The sequence below is a fragment of the Onychostruthus taczanowskii genome, unplaced genomic scaffold, assembly GCF_017590055.1.
Source record: "Onychostruthus taczanowskii isolate IOZ18803 unplaced genomic scaffold, ASM1759005v1 scaffold82, whole genome shotgun sequence".
NCBI classification, from domain to species: domain Eukaryota; kingdom Metazoa; phylum Chordata; class Aves; order Passeriformes; family Passeridae; genus Onychostruthus; species Onychostruthus taczanowskii.
Window position 1 is genome coordinate 880162 of NW_024506112.1, and position 21668 is coordinate 901829.

Consider the following 21668-nt stretch of genomic DNA (forward strand, 5'->3'; position numbering starts at 1 on the left):
AAAGACTGAGAAGCAGAAGTGCCCGTCTAGTTTGAACTTGATCCCCACAGTGGAGTTACAAGGTTAAATAAATGGGGTGGAGTTTTTTTATTTTATTTTATTATTTTAAACTGAGCATAACACTTCAAAAAGATTTTCTCTTCCCCCTCCCCCAATGTATTTTTAGGCTGTATGCACTCTTGCCTATGTCTGTTCCTTAGTCCCAGCTGAAGATTTCAAGGGAGACGAGGGTTCTATATTGTTTCTCCCTTGTATTGCAGATAGGGGGAGGAGGTGGTTATTAGAGAGAAGCGCTCTCACTCGCTCGCTCTCTCTGTTTCTCCCTCTCTGGCTGATAGCACTTATCTCTCGCTCTCTCTCTCCTTCTCCTAGGTGATCCATTTCTAGGCAACGTGCTGGCTGGTGCTGGAGCTGCCAGCTCTCTCTGCATCCCACCAGCAAAGCAAGATCCAAAAGCAACCTGCAGACCATCATCTGCTTTCCTCTGCCTCGCTCCGGGTACTCCTCCTCTCGCTTCTGCCCTGTCCAACCACCACCTTGCGCGACAGAGACAGCACGCTGGGCTCCATTGGCAGATTTATTTTTTTTTTTCCTCCAGTTGTGGGAAGCAATTTTTCTAAGCGAAGGGTGGGGGGAAATCTCTGCATTACTATCTGCATTACCTTGAAGTTCACTTTGTTTTTTGGCCTCCGGGGGGGCTTTTCCTGCAGGAATCTGGCTGCCGGGAGCGGGATCGCCTGCTCCCTCGGTCGTCCGCTCCTCCCACCTCGCTGAAGGCGAGCTATTTGCTGCGGGCTCCTGGGGCTTCTCTGGCCAAGAGGGTTTGTGGGTGTCTGCTGGTGTGTGCGTGTCTGCTCGTGTGTGTGCGTGTGTGCCCGTGTGTGCGAGCGTGTGCGTGGTGTGGGTTGGAAGTTGCTGTGCAGCAGCGGGACCGAGCGGATCCCTGGACCCGGCGGAAGGATGGGGATTGTCTGACCAGCAGAGGCGTCTGCTGCCCGCGGCGGCGCCCGGGCTGGATGGATTTGCTGCCGGCGCTCCCAGCAATTCTGGTGCTGCCCAGGAGCCCCGCGAAGTGACGCGGGGTTTCGCCGAGGAGAGAAGCGCTCGGAGCCCCGGGCTCGCTCCCTGACCAGCCGCGGCTCTGCGCCAGCCATCGGGATTTACACGCTCCTCCGGCTGCACCTCAAACTCTTGGGCTTCCTGCGCTGCACTGTCGTCGGCAGCGCCGTTTGGCGAAGAGATCTGTTGTTATAAAGCCTGGACCTCCGGAGGACATGGAAGTTTTCTCCCTCATCCTGGTCGTGTCCGTCTGTTGGACTCGAACCTGGAAAGCGGCGATTGCAGATTCAATCATTCATATCGGTAAGGGGGTGCTGCGCCTGCTGGTGCTGCTGGACACTTTTCCAGCTCTCCTTTGCAACCTTCCCTCTCCTGGAAGGCTTTTCCCCCTCCCCCCGTAGCCCCCACTGTCTTTTATCGCTTGCTCGCTTGCTTTTTTTTTTTTTTTGTTGTTTAGTCCTCTCTTATAATTGCTTTCCACCAGGACCTCAGGGGTCCTCTTTTTCCCCTACCGCGCTGTGTAAAGGTTTCTTGACAGCGGGGTATCTGCGTGCTTTAGACCTTGAGGTTTTGATGAGGCTGATGATGGGGGCTCGGGCACTTCCCCGGTTCCTCCCGCCCCTTAGCTCCAGACAGCTTTCCGCTTGCCCCGGCTCGCTCTGGGCCGGGGGACACCCCACGCCTCCCGGTGTTCCTCACACCACGGTGACAGCCACGCAAAGCCCCCACCCCCCACACTTTTCCCTCCTTCACACCCCCCTCCCCGCCTTCCTCTCCCGCGGCGGAACAGGTGGTTTGGCAACGTGAGCGCTTCCCCTGCCGCGGGGGCGGGGGGCTCCGGCCGTCCGGCACCCCCTTCCCGGCCGCCACCCCGCCGGCCCCGTCTGCGCCTCCCGGAGCCGCCGCTCCCGCGAAAGGCAGCGGCCTCCCCTCCGCCCCGGGGGCAGGGGGCAGCTCGGGTTGATGCCGGTGCACGGCGCTTCCCTCGCTCCCCGTTATCCCGAGCCATCTCCGGCACGGCTGCCTTCCCTGTCGGCGGGCGCATCTCTGGGAAGCGCTGAGCCCCGCTGCCGAGCGGCGCTCGGCTCCCGCGGCTGGCGAGAGCGGGTGGCCCCCCTGCGCCGGCCGGGGATGCTCGGGGAGGGAGAGGAGCGGAGATGGGGAGAGGAGGGCGCTTCCCCCCGCGGCCGCTCGCCCATCTGCAGGCGCCGCACGCAGGCGGAGCGGGGGCGGGCGGCCGGCGCCGCGCTGCCCCGGGGAAGGTGCATTTCGGGGCAGGGTCCCGCCGGGGCTTTGGGGAGGTTCCTGGGGCGGTGCCGGCCCCGGCTGCGGGGCAGCTGCCGCTCTCCCCAGGGCTGGCTTTATAAATATGTCTGCCGGTTCTTGTCGTGGGGATCCGTAGCGGCTTTCTTTGAAAGGGGAAGCGGGGAGAGCGTTTGGAAAGCGCGGCCGTCAGGAGCTTTCCTGCAGGACCGATTTTGGGGCAGCGGTGCGCCAGCCCTCTGTGTAGCTGTCCCCGAGGCCAGAAGCCAGCTCTCCCCTTAGGTACCGCAACTTTACAGGGGTCAGCCCTTTTGGCTGTGTGAGACTGGAGCAGCAAATACTGCGCGGGGAGGTAGCGCTCTATGCCCTCCTTTTAAAGGGAGAAGGACTTTTTAAATTCTTCCCAGTTGCAGACTCTTAAAGCGACACTAGGAGACAGTTACGTCTTAGGGTTTATTTCTTAAGAGCTTGCAGCAAACGGTTACATCCTAGGATTTGGGGGGAAATTTTGACTGTGTAGCTTACGAGGAGTTTCTTTGCAATCCACTATTTCCCATCCTCCTGGCTAAGGCAGCGCTGCTGGCCAAGCCGTGTGCCTTTGCACTGCCGTCAGGGGAGACGATAGCTTTTCTCCCCTCGTGTTAATGAAAATTTATTTGGTTTACTTCTTTCATATGATAAATGCAACACATTTTAAGTATTTTTTAAATAATGCTGTCAGTGATTAGATACATCAACACAGTAAATCCTCATTGAAAACAAAAAAAAAACCCAGCAACCCCAGCTAGCAGAACCAAAGTAGTTGCTTCTCACACAATTTGTCTTGAGAGACAATTAGTACAGTTGGCAAGGGGATTAGCTCTTTTTATAAACTGGTTTATGCCACCATGAGAATGGCAAACTATATAACTGGTACACAGAGTTTTACATCTACTAAAATGAATACTCTGAAAATAAATTATCTGAAATCAGAACTAACAGTAAATGAGTACACAGCTAAATATTCCAAGTTGTACAGCTCACAGATGAAAATTTGGTCCCAGGTAACACCACTATATTTTGTGACCTGATATTCTGACCCCTTTTTGCTTTCTTCCACTTGTATAAAATAAATTCATGTATAAAATATTTAGGCATAAGTAATAAAGTGTATTTATTTAAATGAGTGGCAGAAAGCAGTAGTAGGGTACTCTATGAAGAAATTAACTACAGAAGAACTCACAAAACCAAAGAAAAAACAAAAATGCTCAGTTCAGGGGAAGGGAAATACTACCAGAGGTAATTCTGATGCCTTGGGCAACAGACAGAATAAATGCATTATCTTTTTTTCATTCTGCAGTGCTAAGATATTCAAGTGGAAAATATTTTCTCATGTTTGAGAGGGGCAGATGGTCATAAGAAATAACATGTTACCTGTGCATACCTATTTTCCTAATAGTACATACTTTTTTCAATATTATGCACAGACTCTCTTGCTTGCCTATGTTTTATTTTATGCGTTTCCTGCAAAAGGATGCTTTCTGTTTCAAAGTATTTTATCAGTCCTCTTTTAGACAATGCCAAAAAAAGGTTACAATTTAGTGAGTAGGCATTAACGACTTGGTGATGTCAGTGGGAGGGATACAGTGACTGGTATCTATGATAATGCTTTTTCATATTCCTGTTTTCTGTGTACAGATTCTGCTTTTGATCTCTGGAGAAAGTCTGTGCATGTTTACATTTAAAAAGAAAGGTTTTCCTGTATCATATTTTAAACATTGGTGGAGCTGCTTATAGTCTGTACGTTTCTGCTGCCCTGCTATTATAAATAGGAACTGGCAGTTCAGAAAGACTACATTAAGCACTCTTGTGAAAATGGTGAAATGAATCGACTCCACTATAATTTTCCTCACCCTTATGTAAAAAAGAAAGGGGCAGGGTTACCATGTCAAAACTGTGCAATCCTGTATTATGCTGCTTCTCTCAGCCCATGCATTGATTGAGTAATTTCATCAGTCCCACATTACTTGATTGCTTAGAAGTTTCCTAATGATCTGTATGCTGTAGGAAGAATCTGAAAGTCGTGAGTGGAATGGTAATGATTCTGTGTTTTATGAGGCTATTCAAAAAGTCGCTCTGATTTATGTAGCTCGAAAGCTCCCAAGTCTTTGAGATTAGCCATGCTGCCTGATATTTCCTTCATACATCAGTCGTCCCACACTCCCCACTCCCTAAACAGGAGTTTAGAACAGTGTTTTAATTAAGCAGGGATTAGGTGGCATTCCTTGTCAACCGCACAATTTGCGTATGCTTTGTATCTTCTGCTGCTGATAGTCTCATGCTTTTATATTTTGTACTTTGTGCTCATTATTTTCCCTTGATAAATACATAGTAATACATCTGTTCATGCTTATGGATTTCCTATTATGCCTATGGAAACACATAGGCAGATAAATGTGTATTAAGTGCTGCAAAACCACCTAGGGCAGCAGGCACATAGTGTGGTACAAAAGTTTTGCTGAAAAAAATACTGTACAGTATTTTTGAAGGCTGATATAGTTCAGCCTCCCTGATCACCTCAAGTTTGGTTTTATGTTTATCAGCAACTTTAGTCATACACAGTCAACTGTGTACTGCCCTTGGCTTTTTTATTGTTAATGGATATTTCATAAATAGATACAGTTATGTGTGATATATGTTTCTACATATAATTATACATCTGGTTTTAATATATTTATAGATACCATTTTTTCTTCCTGAGAGAGAAAATCAGTTCTGTCCTTACCTTACTCCTCTTGGCTTTTAGACTTTGTAGGCCAGGACTGCTGCATTCCATTTGTTGGACGAGTTCCCAGCATTGCTGGGTCCTGAGTTTTGGCTCACACCTTTAAGCTCTTCTGTATCATGGTTAATAATATCAAGGCAATTCCAGCATGGGGTCTATTGCTTGTTTCTTCTCTTGATATTGGTGGTGACTAAAATGTAATTTTTTTCTGTAAAGGAAAGGGATTCTTGTTTGGTGGGATGCCTGTCTCATTTCTTCTTGTAAGCTGATGTGCTACAGTGCAGCAGGGGTTGTGTTGTGAATTGGTAATAGGAATTTAATTTGCTGTGCTACTGGTGAAGCCTCATTAGGAGGTATGTAGTGTACGCCACTAACTATTCATTACAGTACTCTCACATACATTTGTAGAGCACAAGAGAAGCAAGCGAAGCAGATTTATTAAAAACAAATAAATCTCTCTGTGCCTGTAGTGTCTGCAGGGGTGCACTCAGGTCCCTGTTGTCCCTGCTCTGGGATGTGAGAAGGTTACTGGCTTATTTTAAACGTGCCTCTGAGTGGGGACCTGGAACCCGGTGTGCTGCGGCTGAGCAGCCAGGAGGCTCTGTTAGTAACTATGTTCTGCTTAAATGCTCAAACTCTCTGCTTCTGTGTGCCTTGTTTCTGAAACACTTTCCCAGGTGCTTGGATTTGTGGCAGCGCTTCAACCCCTGTGATGTGTGTTAGTTACTCTGTAGCTAAAGAGGGATGACTTTGCACGCCACAGATTAGGGTTTGCCATCATCCAAAGGCATGTTTGCCATTAGGTGTCACTGCTTTCTGGAGTCTTTCTTAGTCATCATCAGGGCCTGATCCCGAGTCTGTCATAATCCAGGTGAGTGGCTAAATTGACTTCAGAAGATTTTAAACTGAGCCTGTGGATTGCTGACCACAGCAGACAACTCCTTTTCATGTTTTTAAATGAAAAGAAAAACTCTTAAAAAAAAACTCTTAAAAAAACCTATTAGTGTTATGTCTGGTCCTTTGTCCTTGATAAAGGCAGAGGAAAAAAAAATCAACCATCCGTTTTCAAGTGGTGCCCTAACAAATGTCTGACATGGCAATCACTGCTGCTGCTCTGTGCTTTCACATGACTACTTATGGATGCACTGAGCCTTTACTCTCACAATGCCATCTTGGAAAAAACACGCTGGAGAAAAATCTTTCAAGACTGTGACTACATAAGCCTACCAACTAAGGTTCATTTAACTTAATGAACAAAGGCATTAAGTATGGTTCTCTTCCACTCCCTGGCCCTGGAAAGCAAGTGGTATTGGCAAGAGACGACTTCTGTAAGCCATTAGGTTACTCCCTAGATATAGACTTGAAGTTAGATAATTTTCTTCCATTTGATATATAGCTGTCTATAATCTGCCATGACAGCCTGGTTTTGGCTGAAATTTATCGGAGGCTTTTGCCTTTTGAGTTGAGGTTTGTATTTTCACTCTTTGTTACTGCTACTCCACTGCTTGATTTTTTTTTTTTTTCAGCACAGTAAGAAATGGTTTCAAAAACAGTTCTACTTTTTCTTGTGAAAAAGTAGTTCTATTTGGCTATCTGTTTTTAATAAATTTTCTTAATTACCTGGTTTATATATGAGAAGGTGGTAACACACTTTCCATCTACACACACTCCAAACATATTTTTGTTTATATCTTCAGTGTTTAAAAACTTACTAGGAACAGATAAATTACCATTCATGTTTGGACTTAAAAGTGACCAATAAGAAAAGAAAATAGTATTCTAATATTTTGAGCAATTATAAGAAAATTATAAAACTTTAAGAAGAAGTTTTGCACATATATTATGATACATAGTATGTGCTAAAGGTTGATTTCAGGTTATACATTAGTAATGAGGCAAATTCAGATACCTTTCTGCATCTGCAAATTCGGTTGCTACTTTTTTTTTTCTTTTTTTTTTTTCTTTTTTCAGTTAGATTTGAATTCCAGAAGAAGTCAGTTGTTATCTAAGCTGGTAGATTTTGAAGAAAACTTTTATTTCAGATTCAGGCTTGGCTGGTGTGTCAAAGCAGCTCCACACCTGTGCATCCTATAAACCTTACAGTCCAGTTGATGGCTGTGCTCGTACTCACACCCATCTATGAGAACCCCAGATACAGTTTGTGCTACCTAAAAGTGCCAAGAGACAAGTATGACTGTCACAGCCCAAGAGCAAAGCACAACAGGCAGGTTGCTGGCACCCTGACAGAGTGGGTGGGAGCTGCTCATCACAGCTCATGTTTCTTTGATGTGTTGTGTACCCCAGGTGTAGCCACTGGCTTCCTACAGGTTTTCCTGCACAGAGATGCACTTCCTCTCCTTCTGTGGTGTGACATTATCCTCCTGCACCATCTATATGTCCATGAGGAAGTAGCTGCTGTCCTGTTGCTTGCAGTAGTTACCAAAGAGCTGTGTTGGCTTTTTTTCAGAGTAATGTTGACTATGGTTTCCTTGCTTCTCTAGGCTAGCAGACTGTATTGGAAAAGGTGCAATACTGAGGGGGTGCAGTGTGACATGTGGCATGGGATGTGTGCTAAAGGCATGTTGGATAAGTTTGGTGGAGTGCTGGTTAATCCATCCTCAACATCAGGTAAGGAAGGCCTGGGAAAAGCCTTCTGGGCACAGCTTTTAGCTGGCTTGTGCATTTGAAGCAGCACGTGGAGAAGAGGAAGTGCTGTTATCATGCATTACAGAGGCAGAATATAATTTTGTATTCTTGTCATAGTAATTTAAACATCTAGACTGAAATGGAAGCATTTAGAGGAGGAGTGAGTGAGGAAAAGGTGTATTTCTTGCTGTATCTTTCTGGATTTCCCAGGAGCACCGTCAGGGCAGTTTCCTCTGCTGTTCTTCCATACAAGTGTCAGGCTTTGGTTTCCGGTTGTTGTTGGCCAAGCAGTTGTGAGAGCTGATGGAATAAGGGAAAGATTCTCCAGTGTCTGCAACCACTATAATTAATAAAGGCTTATGTGACTTGGAGAGTCGTAAGTGATCTCTCTAACGGGGAGGACACGGGCTGAAATTGAAGGTTAGTAAATGAAATGTGCTGGTGTTTGGATGACAGTTCTGAAATCTGGCAAGGGAGCGCATTTGATGTTGTGCACTGCTGTAATTTTGTAAGGTTCAGAATTTATGTCCTAGTTTCAGTGATAATATACGTAGTTCAGAGAAGGAGGTATTTTGTGTTCTGTATTGTACCGCAGAGTGCACTTCAGCTGGAGAGACTTCTTCCTGCTTTGGTCTGGGACTCACCACAAAAGCTCAAGGAAGGGATATTCTGAGAACTGTAAGTGCTGTATTAAATGAAAAAAAAAAAAAAAGAGAAGCGCTCATAAAAAGTGACACTTATCTAATGAGAAAGGATAATAGAGTAACTACAGCATTTCTATGTAGTCATGGTGGAAAAGGTGGTACAGAGACTATTACTCTTAATAAGTCAACTGTAAACTGATGGATTTGTAAGAGCAGGTTTAGATGTAAAGTAGATTTCCATTATACACATTAGTTGTGGAATGATGACGGAGTTGGGTAGAAAAGAAAAGATGAAAAGGAAAAAGTTTCTTGGAAGTTGTGCTGGGTTTATCTGACAAGCTCTATATACTCAAGAGGAAATTGAAAAAGAAAATTAGTAAAAATGCAGGGAGGGGAAGAAAATAAGATATCAAAGGCAAAAGACACTAGTTCTGTCTGTTTCTATTTCTTTGGGAGCTGTATAATGTTCTTGTAAATGCTATGCTCAGTGGAAAAGTCCTGAACCAGAAAGGGAAAAAAATGTCAGGCTACAGAATTTAAATGAGGAGTTATATGTGTATTTTAATGTATTAGATAACACTCTGTGCTGAAATGCTAATTATTCCTAATTGTTATATTTGCTTTACCCATGAATAAAATATCACATATCTAATAAAATATGCAGTGAAAATAACTGTAAAATTCCTCTTGGAGCCTTTCATGCAGATTTAAAGGATTTAATACCTTATTTTTTCATTGCTTTTTAAAACATTAACTTTCTGTAATCAGTTGGATTGCTAAGGCCAATATCCAGTGAACCTAATAATAATTGCTTGTTTTGCAGAACAATTTTTTGTTAGTTCAACCATATCTTTCTCAGAGGCTTAAATCGAGTTGGTGATTTCATTATAATAATTCACTTGTGATAAATCAAAATCAAATAGAACCGCTCCAGTGCTGTGGAAAGGAGCTCTGGAGAGAACAGAGGATGGCAGAACAGCAGACCTGAATGCCAGGCATGGATTTGCTCTGCCAAATTCTAACATACACAGATATATCAATTTTTTCAAACCCATTTTTAAGTAGAGAAATGTAACTTTGCACAGGGCAGGCTTCCCTGCCTTGGGATGTCAACTCCAGACCCGTGTTTGGGACCCAAACCTGATGACAGACTTGCTTTGGTTTTAAAGCATGCAGGAGCTCATCTCAGTCAAGCTCAGGCTCCTGAGCCTTTGGGATGTTTTGAAGACGTCAGTTGTATTTCTCAGGTGCCAAGACACCACTGCAGAGTTATCTCACTGACTACAGTCAGTATTAAAACTCCTCTGGCTGGGCTGAAAGGACACAGTGGGGGTATCTCCAGACCAAACATAACTAAGCAGTGATGTTTCTTTTTGTTTATCCTTTGCCTTCTTGAAATCTTTATAGTGTTCAGCTTAAACATTTCAGAAACATTTTAAAACCATTTCATGTACTAGAGGGTTGTCAAAGGGAAGAAGACTGTGGAAAAGACACAGTTCTTGATCAGTGAAGCCACTGGTCAAGAGTGGTGGCAGTGTGTGGCCAGTGGACTTGTATTGTTAAATGCAAGGGAAAGTGATAGCTATTTTAGGTCATATTAAAATACATTAATTGCTCATATTAAATATTAAAATATTAGGTCATAGCTATTTCAGGTCATATTAAAATACATTAATTGCTCTCTTCTACTGTTTCTATTAGTTTCTTTCTCTCTCATAATCCAGGCTCATGGCAAGAATTTGTGATGGTCACTGTGTTCTGTGCTCTGAAATATCTGCTTTTATTGTCCAGATCTATTATTTGGATAAAAACTGTTTTTTATCTAGAAATTTCTCTGCAATTCCACTTATTTGACCTCTTTTGAGGTCAAATACACCTTGAAAAGTTGGTTATAATTCTTAAAGGTAGTCTTCCTTCGGCTTTCTTCTTTGTGAATAAATATGCTGAAGCAGTATTGAAGTATATCCACTATTGCATTTGCTGTAAATATCTTTAAAAATGTACTATTCTGGAGCTATTCTAGCTCCATGCTACAGGCTGATAGCAAGCACTGGGGTATGTATTAATAATGTACATATATACAATATATAAATACACACTTTTACATTAATCAAAAGACTATTCTTACTGAAGATACTTGACTGGATTTTTCTTTAATTTGGGATGGCATTAATTTCCACCCGAAGTAACAACATGAATATTTGGGAGGGTTTTGCTTGCAGGTAGGAAGCCATAACATGAATACAAGCTGTGAAATGGCACCCCACTGTGCTGGAAGCTGTACAAATATGAAACAAAAAGTTGGCTGTCAGGAGATTTGAAGCTGAAGTGAAAGAGAGGGCTTGGATCTCTCTGCAGCTCAGTTTGTACACCTGGAGACTCGTGTGTCTTTTGAGAGGCAAATTCAGTCATTCATGTTTGGGAATGATCACTTTGGGTACAAAGAGATGAAGCAGGTAGAAATGTCTACAGGGATATCCTGTCAGGGCGGATGCTGCATGGCTGATATCAAAAGTTCCTGTTCTGGGGCTGAGGTAAAAGAGCTGACAAGAAATGAAGGGCAGCAATGTGTTTATAATTATTACCTACAATATGTTATTGCCAGTAACATTGATAAAATTGGCCAAATAGAAGCAATCGTTACCTCATTATCTGCCACCAAGGATTTATAGCAGCTCTGGATTTATGGGAAGTAATATTCATGCCCACTCTCACTCTCTGTCTCACTTAGACAAACATTTCATAGTACAGTTTTGGAAGACTGGGTAGGAAGAAAACACCCCTTTTTTGGAAAGTGGAAAAATGTATGTTGCAAAAATCCCTTCTTTGTTTAAAAGAGATATGTAAATATAGCCAGTGATTCTGAAAGTATCTGCAGCCTCTTTTGGTAGTCCCATGAAGTTTTTGTATTGCCGTGGAAATATTATTGAAATAATCTAGAAAAATTATTATCCAGCTCCTCAAAGTAGCTCTCCTGTTCTGGAACTGGATTGCATCCTAGAGATATTGGAGAAATGCTCATTTGCTTGAAAAAGTTCTCCCATTTTTGACAGTGTTGCAAAGAGTATAGGGTCTGTGTTAAATAAAATGGCTGAAGGCAGTGGATAGGGAAAAAACACGTTCTCTGCCACAGAGCTGCTTTGGGAGCAGGACTGCTCTGGGGAATATTCTGTTGGTGCCTTCTATGTGGGAGCTTTGGAAAATGATGAGAAGGTTGTGCTTAACAGTGGTGGCAGTTGGCTGGGTGGTGGAGGGGTGCAGGAAACCATTTGGAGGGGTTAGCATGAGTGATGGGCAGTGCAGGATACCTTCAGGGAATAGCAGGAAATGTTATGTTGTTTGGAGACTGGGCTTTATATTTGGGGCAGGCCTTATAGGGGAGGTATATGTCTAAACATATGAGCAAAGTTGGGAAATCCAGAGGAACAAAAGACTGGAATGGCACAAATATTACTGAAAAGCTTAATAATATAATGTAAATGGTTCTTTGAGAACAGTATAGCTAGAAGATAATATTAAGTTTTAAAGAAACTAAATTACAGATTAGAAAATAGGGTTGTTTCTCCCTGTCTAGCCTCTATAGTTTTACCATAAAGCATTTGATTTGTGTGATAGATCTTAATTTTTTGGGTTTTTTTCAGCCAATAATTGTACCTGGTTACTTGGCAGAGACGTAAGATCCATTTTACCTTTGTATTGTTTAATACCATTGTACACAGATGCAGACAATGAGTACTGAAGTGTCAGCTTCCACTCCTCTCCTCCCAGGGTAACTCTGAGTGTATTGTACCTTTCTGTGCCTCAGCACTATCTTAGCATTTCCTTTCACAGGATGGTCTGTATCATGCCTCCTTTTAAACTCAGCTTCTGTGGCTGGTGAGTAGGAGGAAGGGATGCACACAGCCACAGCTCCTGCTCCATTGACTTTTGACCTAATTTAGGGAGGGAGGAAAGGGTAGATAATGCAGGCTGCTTCTGGATGCACAGCCTGCCATGAGTTTCACAGAATGCGGGGGCGAGTGCTAGCTTTCTCCTCATCTCAAATAGCTGCATAGCTCCCTTTAAAAGTTACACCTTTCTTCAGTGAAGCTCCAGAGTGGTGAGTGGATCTCCCTTCACACTCATCTAGTGGCATATGTCCTCATTTGATCTGGTTTTCTGTCAGCATCAACCTTGTCCAACCCTCATTCAAGGCAGCAAATGCACAGCCAGTGGCTTGTGTTTCCTATAAATGAGACACGTTAAGAATTGGGACAATAGTTTTTTGGAATGTTTTTCTGTTTGAGATCAGTGATCTCTAATAACAGGGAATGATGTATGGAATGGCAAAGTCAATACCTCCTCAGGGAAAGGTTGATAATGATAGCATTTGGAAACTGATATTGCTGAAAATCATCTTCTCAGGATTTAGTAATTAAAAAAAAAGAAAAAAAGTCTGTTCATTAAAGTACTGTGGGGTTGGAGTTTTTTTAGCATTTTTTTAAAGGGCTGCATTTTCCCCCCCATTTTTTGTAAGACTGCCAAATGTCCCTGAGGCTAGAATTAATTGGCTCTTTGTGTTGTGTCAAGTAAGGAGTACGAGTGTTTTCAGAAAATACTAGGTTTACAGACTTGCATAGAAAACATGAAAGGGAGAGAGTGGCTAACTTTCTATAAACAAGGTCCTTGCATCATTTCGTACCACTAACTTGGAGTAACAAGTAGAATATTGAAATTCCTGGTGTTGGAGCTTTGGAAGCTGTTGGAAACATCCCCGGTGCCCTCATCCCTTCATTGTGACTAATCCTCCCTTCAGAGCAAGCGTGTGCCAACTTCTTTTGCTCTCACCTCCAGGCATCTGCAATGAGTAAACAAATGTCTGCTCCTCAGAAGTAACCAGCATTTGGGTTTTTTGAAAGAGGTTCAGGAGCAGGGGCCATGGAGATGTATTTTGTTGTCGGCATTGCTTTAGTAATACAACAGAGGTTTCTTGTTGCGGTTCATTTCACAAATTCCCCCTGACCATGTTGGATATGAAAGTATTTTATCATTTTTTAATACTGCTATTTCAAAGGCCACTTCTTAAAATGGATGGAAGCCAGCGGATGGCAGCAGTTGTAGATGTAAGCTTTGAAATGGCCCTTTTATGGAAGGGTTTGAGAAGTAAGTCGTGGAGCCGTTGCATTAAAATTCCAAAGTGTTAACTTAAATGTAATAATGCTCTGACAAAGTGCTACTACCATCTGCTAGTGAGAATCAGTAATATTTTAAAATCTCCATAATTCCCAGAAAGAGCAGAGGAGTCATGGTGTGAAGAAAAGTCTAACTTTAAATTAGTATTTTAGTTCAGGAAGTCGCAAACTCTTTGTGGGGACCACTGACTATTAGAGATTTTGTGTCACACTCTCAGCTCACATAAGGGAGTAAATATTTGTGGTGTATGACTAGAATGGTTCCTGTTACCAACTGTTTCCAGCTTGGTCCCCAGTTTTGAGGCAGAATCCTTTTTATTTACAACCACTTCTCATTCACATCATAGCAAAAATTGAGTGATAACTGCAAATACAGTTTGCATGGTAAAATAACAAGGGGATGTGCTCCCCATGGATATGTAAAAAGCTTCATTCCTTATGATATAACTTCTGTGTACTGGAGGCAGTTCTTTGTTCAGTGTTCCTGTGGGGTTTTGAATACCACCTGACCACTCAGCCTGTTCTACTATCTGAATGTTGGTCTGCACTGAAGAGTATGATCTGAGGCTGGAAATGCTCTTGGTACCAGAACATCTCCATCCCTAGACTTCTCTCAGCTGAACATGCAGAAGTAATTCAGCTTCTAGTAAGAAGAGGGTCTGACCAGTTTTGAATCTATTCCAAAAGCCAGTTGAACTAACTGTCTGTTAGGAAATGGTTTTTGTATCAGCAGTAAAGCTACTTTACTTCTATTAGCAAACAGCCACATCTTGCACAATATTTAAAGAAGGGAGTACGAAGAGAAATCTAGTAATGACAGTATGCTGAATTGTCCGGTTGAGGAAGGATTTTGGAGATCCTTGCATTTTTTAAACATCCCATTTTAGAAGAAAAGGGAAAATGTGGCCAAGTGGAAGCTTTTTTCGTGTCTTTCTCTTCCTCCTCCTAAAAAGTATTCACTGAGTTTTGTCTACTCAGAGTCTCACATGGACTATAACTAATATTCTTAGCTTGCTCTGCATGTAAGTTGATCATATCTCATATGTTTTTAGCTGAAATAATCTTAATCAGCATTTCTTGCTGAGGTACGGCTACTGTGTGTATGTCCATAGGCCTACTGATACAATGGCCATGTGGTCTGTGTAGTCACATTCTCCTCACTTATAAACCAGTTTTACCCTGCATTATTATTTTGCATTATTTTCTTTTTCCATGCTAGAAGTACAACTGACTTTGTGTTTGAGAAGTCAAGTCTTTCACTTGTTTTTTTGGTTGTGAAGATCTTCACCTCTTCCAAAGTGCCACTCAGAAACCCACACTGCTTTCCTTGTTTTTCATGTAGACAGGCTGATTACCCATGAAGTTACTTGTTTGAGACAAGTAACTGTAAATCCAGGATGAAAGAAAGATTTCTTGGCTGTCTGTTACTCAATTCAAGCAACTATGTTGTCTTACACTATAACTATCATGGTATTTTGGTTTATCTGATGTGAGAGAGGGAGTGCAGAGAGGGACCTTCTATTGTGTTAGCAAACATCTGTGTGAGGCAGAGGGAACAGAGGCTGTTTGAGCTGTGAGAATGTGGTCTTACCATAACAATATTCTTGTAATGCTCTTGCTTTTTGCTTAGACAGTTTTTTGTTTCCTTTCATACCTCATGCACATGGAGAAATAAAACCAGATGGATTTTTCGCACATTTACAGTGAATAATGGGCTGATGAAATGGAATTGGCCAGTCCACAGTTGTCAGTCAACAAAGCTGCCCCTTGAAGGGATCTCTGTTTTTCATGACTGGGTGCTGAGTAAACTCTGTCGGGTCTGTCCTGTGGAGACCTGCATGAAAATGAGGCCAGATGCATTTCCACATAATTTTGCTTGTCTCCTTGTATGCAAATGTTTATCTTGCCTCTTAAAACTGTTTCAATACTAAGAGATTCGAAGCACATATGAGCAGGAGCTGAACTTTATTAAGAAGCAGCTCGTGATAGGGCTAAGGAGGCCAATCTCTATAACTCATAAATCTTTTTGAAAGGACTCAAAGCAATTTCTAGCAGCTATCTTTTTACTGATTCCTCTTATTTCCACCATCTTGACAAAGAATGAGATTGATTTCACCAGGAGTTAGGAAAGCACTTTTTCTAGCACCAAAGAGTAAGGGGCAAGGTAGGAGGTGGTTGGTGATTTGGTGCAGGACTTCATGAATTCTTGCCTCAATGATTGAGTATAAAAATGGTAGAGTGCTGTGCAAGGCACATGTTTATTGTCTGCTTCTTCTTTTAGAATCATTGGAATTTTCTTAATACTGTGCAGAGAGGTGTTTTGTGAGATTTAAAATAAAAATTTAAACGTGCTCAGAAACACAGTGGTTACTGCAAATGGTAACTTCTTGGTAATCTACCTCTGTTTATAAATAAACAAGTGTCTTTTTAAAAGCGTGATTGGCAAAAGGCAGAGTAGCCTTTTGTGTTTTGGGTAGCCTAAAAGTGTTTTGGGTCTAAATGGCACAAAGTTGAAAGTGAGTTCACACAGGAATATCTTGATAGTTTGCTTGCTATGAGGAGTGAGTCATGGCAGCTAAACCAGCTCATAGCTGGGCTCCTTTCCTTAACCTTCTCACCAAAACAACTTGGATGTGCTCCTGGCCACCCCTGACTACCCTGTTTTGTGCATGTAGCTGCCTGCCTATCTCATTGCCAACAAAATTATCTCATCCCATCCCATGCTTCCACTTACTTTGCTGCCACAGAAACTGCTTCCAGAGGACAGTGAAGGCTTTACCTTCCTGCCAGCAGTTTCTTGTGCTTGTGAATTGCCAAGGGTTGAAGCCAAGAAAGGAAAATTCTCTGTCACTTAGCAGGAACTTCTGTTAAGCAGTTGTTCTCTCTTCACCATGTCTTGGGCCATTCCCTCCAGACTGAATTTGATACCAGCAAAGACATTCATCTTCATAGTATCTATGTTGCAAAAAATCTATATTTATGGAGATCCATACCTTTGAGATGAAATGACTATGTGTTTGTGCATTGGCATGCAAGCACATTTATGTTGAGACTGGCATAATGGTAGGGAGGAACTGGAGGAGTTCCTGAGGCAGCAGCTTTTGGGCAAGAGCTGTCTCTGAAGTTTTTAGCTAAATGGCAGGTTATGTTCCCTGGTGCCTTTCATCCCATAGCATCTGTAAGTACCCATGTTGTGGTGACAGTACCTGAGAAAATGGACTAGTTTGATGTGCTGTCTGTAAAAATTGCATAGTAAAAAGCAGTCCATGGTGAAGTTTTTGTAATCTTGCTGTCTTGTTTCCCATCAGCTTCATTTACTTGGTCTCAGGCCCCAGGACAATGCTCTTCTATCTATGTTACCAGAAAGGCGAAGGAAAGCTTCCATGATAGTTTTAGCCTGAAACTATTTGGGAAATATTTCTGCTTCTTTTACTTCTTATTTTTCCCCATCTGTGCTGACAGATTATATTTATTAGTACAACACAATATTTGGAGCCATAATACAAAATAAAATCCTAGTTAAAATGCTTATTTATCAGTCTGCTCCTTATAAAAAAGGATTTCTAGGTTCTTGCTGGTTATGTGATATAAATGACACTGGTTTGGGGGTACTAGAGCTAACTAGTAGTAGTAGCAAACTTACTTGTACTTGGTTATGTTCAATGTATAGTCTGTATTGAGCTGCATTTATATGGAATCAAAAATGAAGAACAGATAGAGAAGCTCAGGGGTTTTTTTTCTAACTGCTAATCATAAATTGTGCAGCCAGGAAGTTTTTGCAGTGACACAAAAAAAAAAATTTCAATGTGTTTGTTTTTATGTCATGCAAAACAATATTTTTGCTGACTGACTACATCCTTGAAAAATTCTCAGACTTTAGGTTTTTCTTATTCTGTTAAGGTCTGAAAGAAAGTGTCGTTGTCCCATCTTACCATCTGAACATAGTGTGCATTTGAACATGTTGCTGGTTCAAATGGAGCTTTAATTCTGAATTAATTATTTCCTTGGTAATAACTGCTACTGGAGTGGTCATCAGGATGAAACTGCTGACTATGTTCCTTTTCTCATCTCTAACTGGAACATGGTGAAAGGCTAAGTAGATTTTCAAAGTAGTCACTTATGCTCCTTTTTTGAAGCAGGGCACATAATTCACAGCTGACGTTATGTTCATCATCCCCAAGGGCTGTGATAGTGCAGCCACTAACACAGTCTGAGAGGTCTGAGTGTGTGTGCATAGAAACTTTTTTTAGGAGATAAGGTGGGGGAAATAAAAGAAAATATTTCCCATATCACATATTAGGAAAATCTGCCAGACCCATTTAAAAGGAAAGAAAATGGGCTATAACAATCTTGTTATAGATGATTCTTTTAGATAAAAACATTATGGCCTCTGTTGTAGAACTTTTGGAGTAGAAATATGTCTACTATTGTGGCTGCAGTCTGTTTTCTGCCTTTGTAGACTCTGTCTCTCATGACTTCTGAAATCAGTATGAATCTTGCCATTGGACTTTGGATCACATCTACTATATTTATGTAATTCCTTCTTGTCCTTTTATCCTTTCCTTCTCTCTCCCATCAACTACTTCCTTGCCTTTTTTTATGCAACTGCATTACTAGCTGCCAATACTCATAAGCAGCCTTTCAGTAATTCATGTGGAGTGTTTGTACATGTGTGAATTGAGGGAGGCTGACTAGGGAAATCTTCACATTCAGATTTAAACATAGGTGGGAACCCCACTGGCACGTTATTCCTATTGCTCTTGTAATCTTTTGTATTGCTTTAAGTATTTTTATCTGAAGAGGAGAAACCTTATTTAGAAGCAAGTTAATTTTCAGTGGTACTGGAACATTGGTCACTGTCAGCTACTAAAGACAGAACAAGATGGACTACACTGATGTCTATTCAGGGCAACCCCTGTATATCCTCTATTCCATGCTTTATTCTTATTATGGCTAACAGGAAAGGACACAAAAAGTAGATTAGAATTTGTGAAAGTTGAATTCCATTTTGGACTCTCTCCTGATCTGGAGGAACTCTTACCACATTGACACACATGAACTAACAAAGTGGGATCATCAGGGCTCCTGATGAGCTAGTGTTGCACCTGTGCAGGCGTTGCCTTGACTCACTGAACCTCTCTTTCCCATGGGGAGAGTGAGATCCTCTTACTGAACAACTTTTGCCTTGTCTGCCGTGTTTGCACTCTTCTGGTCGGGCTCTGCCTTGTGCAGCCTTGTATCTGCGTGGCCAACGCCAGTGATACCATTTCAGCTGAGAGCTTTGCAGTTTCCTGTACTACTGTTGGTTGTAAAAACGTATTTTTTGCATCAATGACTAGAACAAGCTATTCTATTTTAGGAAGGCAAAATTTGGATGCAAGCAATGAGCTTATTCTGTGATATGCTTCCAAGATGATTGTGACTGATGGAGCTGGAGTGTTCGCTCAGTTTTACTGGAGGGTGGAAAGTGCTGATGTGGATTGCTGCTGTTACAGCCAGAAATTGGGGCTTTGGGTGTAAGTTAAAAATATAAATGTGTATTTATGAAAGCAGTCAAGCTCTAGCTTGTGTAAAGGTACAGTTTCAAATGGCACTGTAAGTGCATCTCCCCATGAATAGGAAACAGTTTTTTTTCACATATTCTTATCTGCTGTTGCATGTAAACATGTTATCTGGAGGAATTTCTTTATTTTGCATTTGCTGCACTACTTTCAATTAGAGTCTGAACTATCCAGTTTGAAAACCTAAACCTGAAAATTGTAGATGATTTCCTGAATTACCAGAGGATTATGTGTTTGTTTTTCCTCTGACATACAATACTGCAACATTGTAAATCCACCAAAGAGCAGACCAACTAAAAAAATATCATTTACTCTACAAGGCAAAGCAAGTGTTAGGGCAGAGAAGTACACTTCTGTTTTTGAACTAATGTCTGTACTTCAGGTGGGCTTTAAAAGCCTCTTTAGTTGCACACCTTTATTTCTTCTTACTAGGGTTTTGAAACACAGAAGTATTTCTGAAAACAACTTTCCCATTGGAAATATGAATCAAAGATTCTGCAATAGTTGACAGAATAGCTTGCTACAAGCATTGTGCAGTTTTGAAAGGAGTGCTTCCAAATTTAGTACCTTTTGGAAGATACTAAATTGATGTGCAGCCTGCAGAATGTGTACAGCAGGTGTAACAATCCTAGTGATCAGATGGTTTTCCCACCCACTGCTCAAAGTTGACATAGGTATCAAAAAAAGAGGTGAGCCATGTTTCCTGAGCCACCACTTGGTCAGCTTCACCTTTTCTGTCATTCAGCAAACATCCACAGCTATGTTCTGAAGGATGTCCTACTACCCTGCTTTTTGGTGTGGAGTTCCTATAATTTGGGATTCATCCTCCTCATTTATCTGTCGTATTGGATATGTGTCAGTATTTCCAGTTGTGTCTCTCAAAGGCAGCAAACTCTTCTTAAATTTCTTTTCCTATTGGATCTATATTTGCCTTTTACAGTTAGCTGAGGGGTACATCATATATTACTCCTTTGTTTTTACACTGAAATTGGCAGGTTTGCAACATTGTATGCTTCAAATATTTAAAGGGATTAACTTTGAATAAGCTCTGAAAAGTTCATGCATTTCACAGCTTATTTTAAAGTCATTCACAGTGTTCATCTGCAAGGCTTTTTAAAATAATGAATATTTTTATTGTATTTCATTTCAGTTCAAGCTGAATAAAAGCAGGATATTTTTAAAGTTATCCAGCAATTGTAAGTCCTAAGTGTTAAGAATTCACATTTTAGGAAGATTTGTATTGTTTATTATATTGGCTGGATTAGTCAAGTCCTATTTAAAATAATAATAAGGGGAAATGTTAAGACTCACAGTAGAACTTCAGCTTTAGAAATATTATCTGAGCCAGCAAGGTCAGATTAGTCGTGCACTTGAGATGTAAGAATATTGCTATGGTAAAAGCACTTGACTTGCATTGGGAGACTCCTCTGGTTTTTTGCCATCTCCACTAATTCTGGCAAGACATTGGGCAAGTCATTCATCTTGTTTCATTGTGTGAACAACAGTGAGTGTTTCTGGCTCTGTCACTATCTTCAGAATATTATTTTGCAATTATTAGGACTTATAAGGGAACATTGAAAAGCTGGGGCATCCTGGGCAGATAATCAGAATCCAGAGGTTCAAAACAAACAAGTAAAAGCCCATGCCTTGAGCTTTTCCATGTCACTCTGAGGCACACTCAGAATATTCTGTTCCCTCTGAATGATAAGATCTGTAATATGTAACTTGACAAGGCGATGACAGCATATATATAAAATGTTTTAGTGTCGCAGTAGGAATTCTTCCTAGACTGTTCATACACATATTTACTTACACAGCCACATGCAACTACATAATTTTACTATTTTTTCTATTTTTTTCACCCAAGAACATTCAGTGAGAAAGGCTAATTGCACCATTACTGAAAATGGACTATGGCTTCTATTTCAACAAATGATTAAAAATAAATATTTGAAGAATTTCATGGTTATAGAACCATGAGTGATCAACATACTAATGTAAAAAATGAGGGAAGTTAAATGTCTAAAACTAAAATCCCAAAACGTACTATTTTCTTTTTATTCAAGACAAAGAAATTAAATTGGTGGACATTGGTCATTTTTATAGCTTAATAAGAACTTCTCTGTATGCTATTTAAAAATTTTATGCTGTAGTATTTACTAAGGATGCCTCAAACCAGCTTGACAGTTGATTTCCTTGATTATATACATATCTGCTCTCTGAATTGGTGATGTTAAGGCTGCTGTTATTGTAGAAGATAAACTATTCCTTTTGGTTACTAACGTTTATTTTTCCTGCATACCAATTATTTTTCCTTCTGTTACAGTATGCATATATAGCTCTTCTATGAGTAATTCTGTGTATGTTTGTATAATCCTACAGTGTTTTCTGAATAGATCAAGGAATTAATTTGCCTTCTAATTTTCCTCTTCCTTATTCATCATTTGTAACTATGCAGAACAATAATTAAGAGAAGAAGGAAGAAGTACAGTGCATTGATTGTTCTTTAAATCCATAACTGCCTATTAGAAGGGCCATTCAGCTATAAACTCTGTTTATC

General features: G+C 41.3%; 1 protein-coding gene across 2 annotated transcripts in view; it reads left to right on the forward strand.

The window, feature by feature from the left end:
* Positions 1 to 1274: 1274 nt before the first annotated feature.
* Positions 1275 to 21668, forward strand: part of GRID2 (glutamate ionotropic receptor delta type subunit 2) — a 675394-nt gene continuing 655000 nt past the window's right edge. For both annotated transcript variants that reach the window (XM_041424490.1, XM_041424491.1), the window contains exon 1: positions 1275 to 1362. In XM_041424490.1, the coding sequence (XP_041280424.1) occupies positions 1275 to 1362 (88 nt within the window). The remainder of the gene's footprint in view (positions 1363 to 21668) is intronic.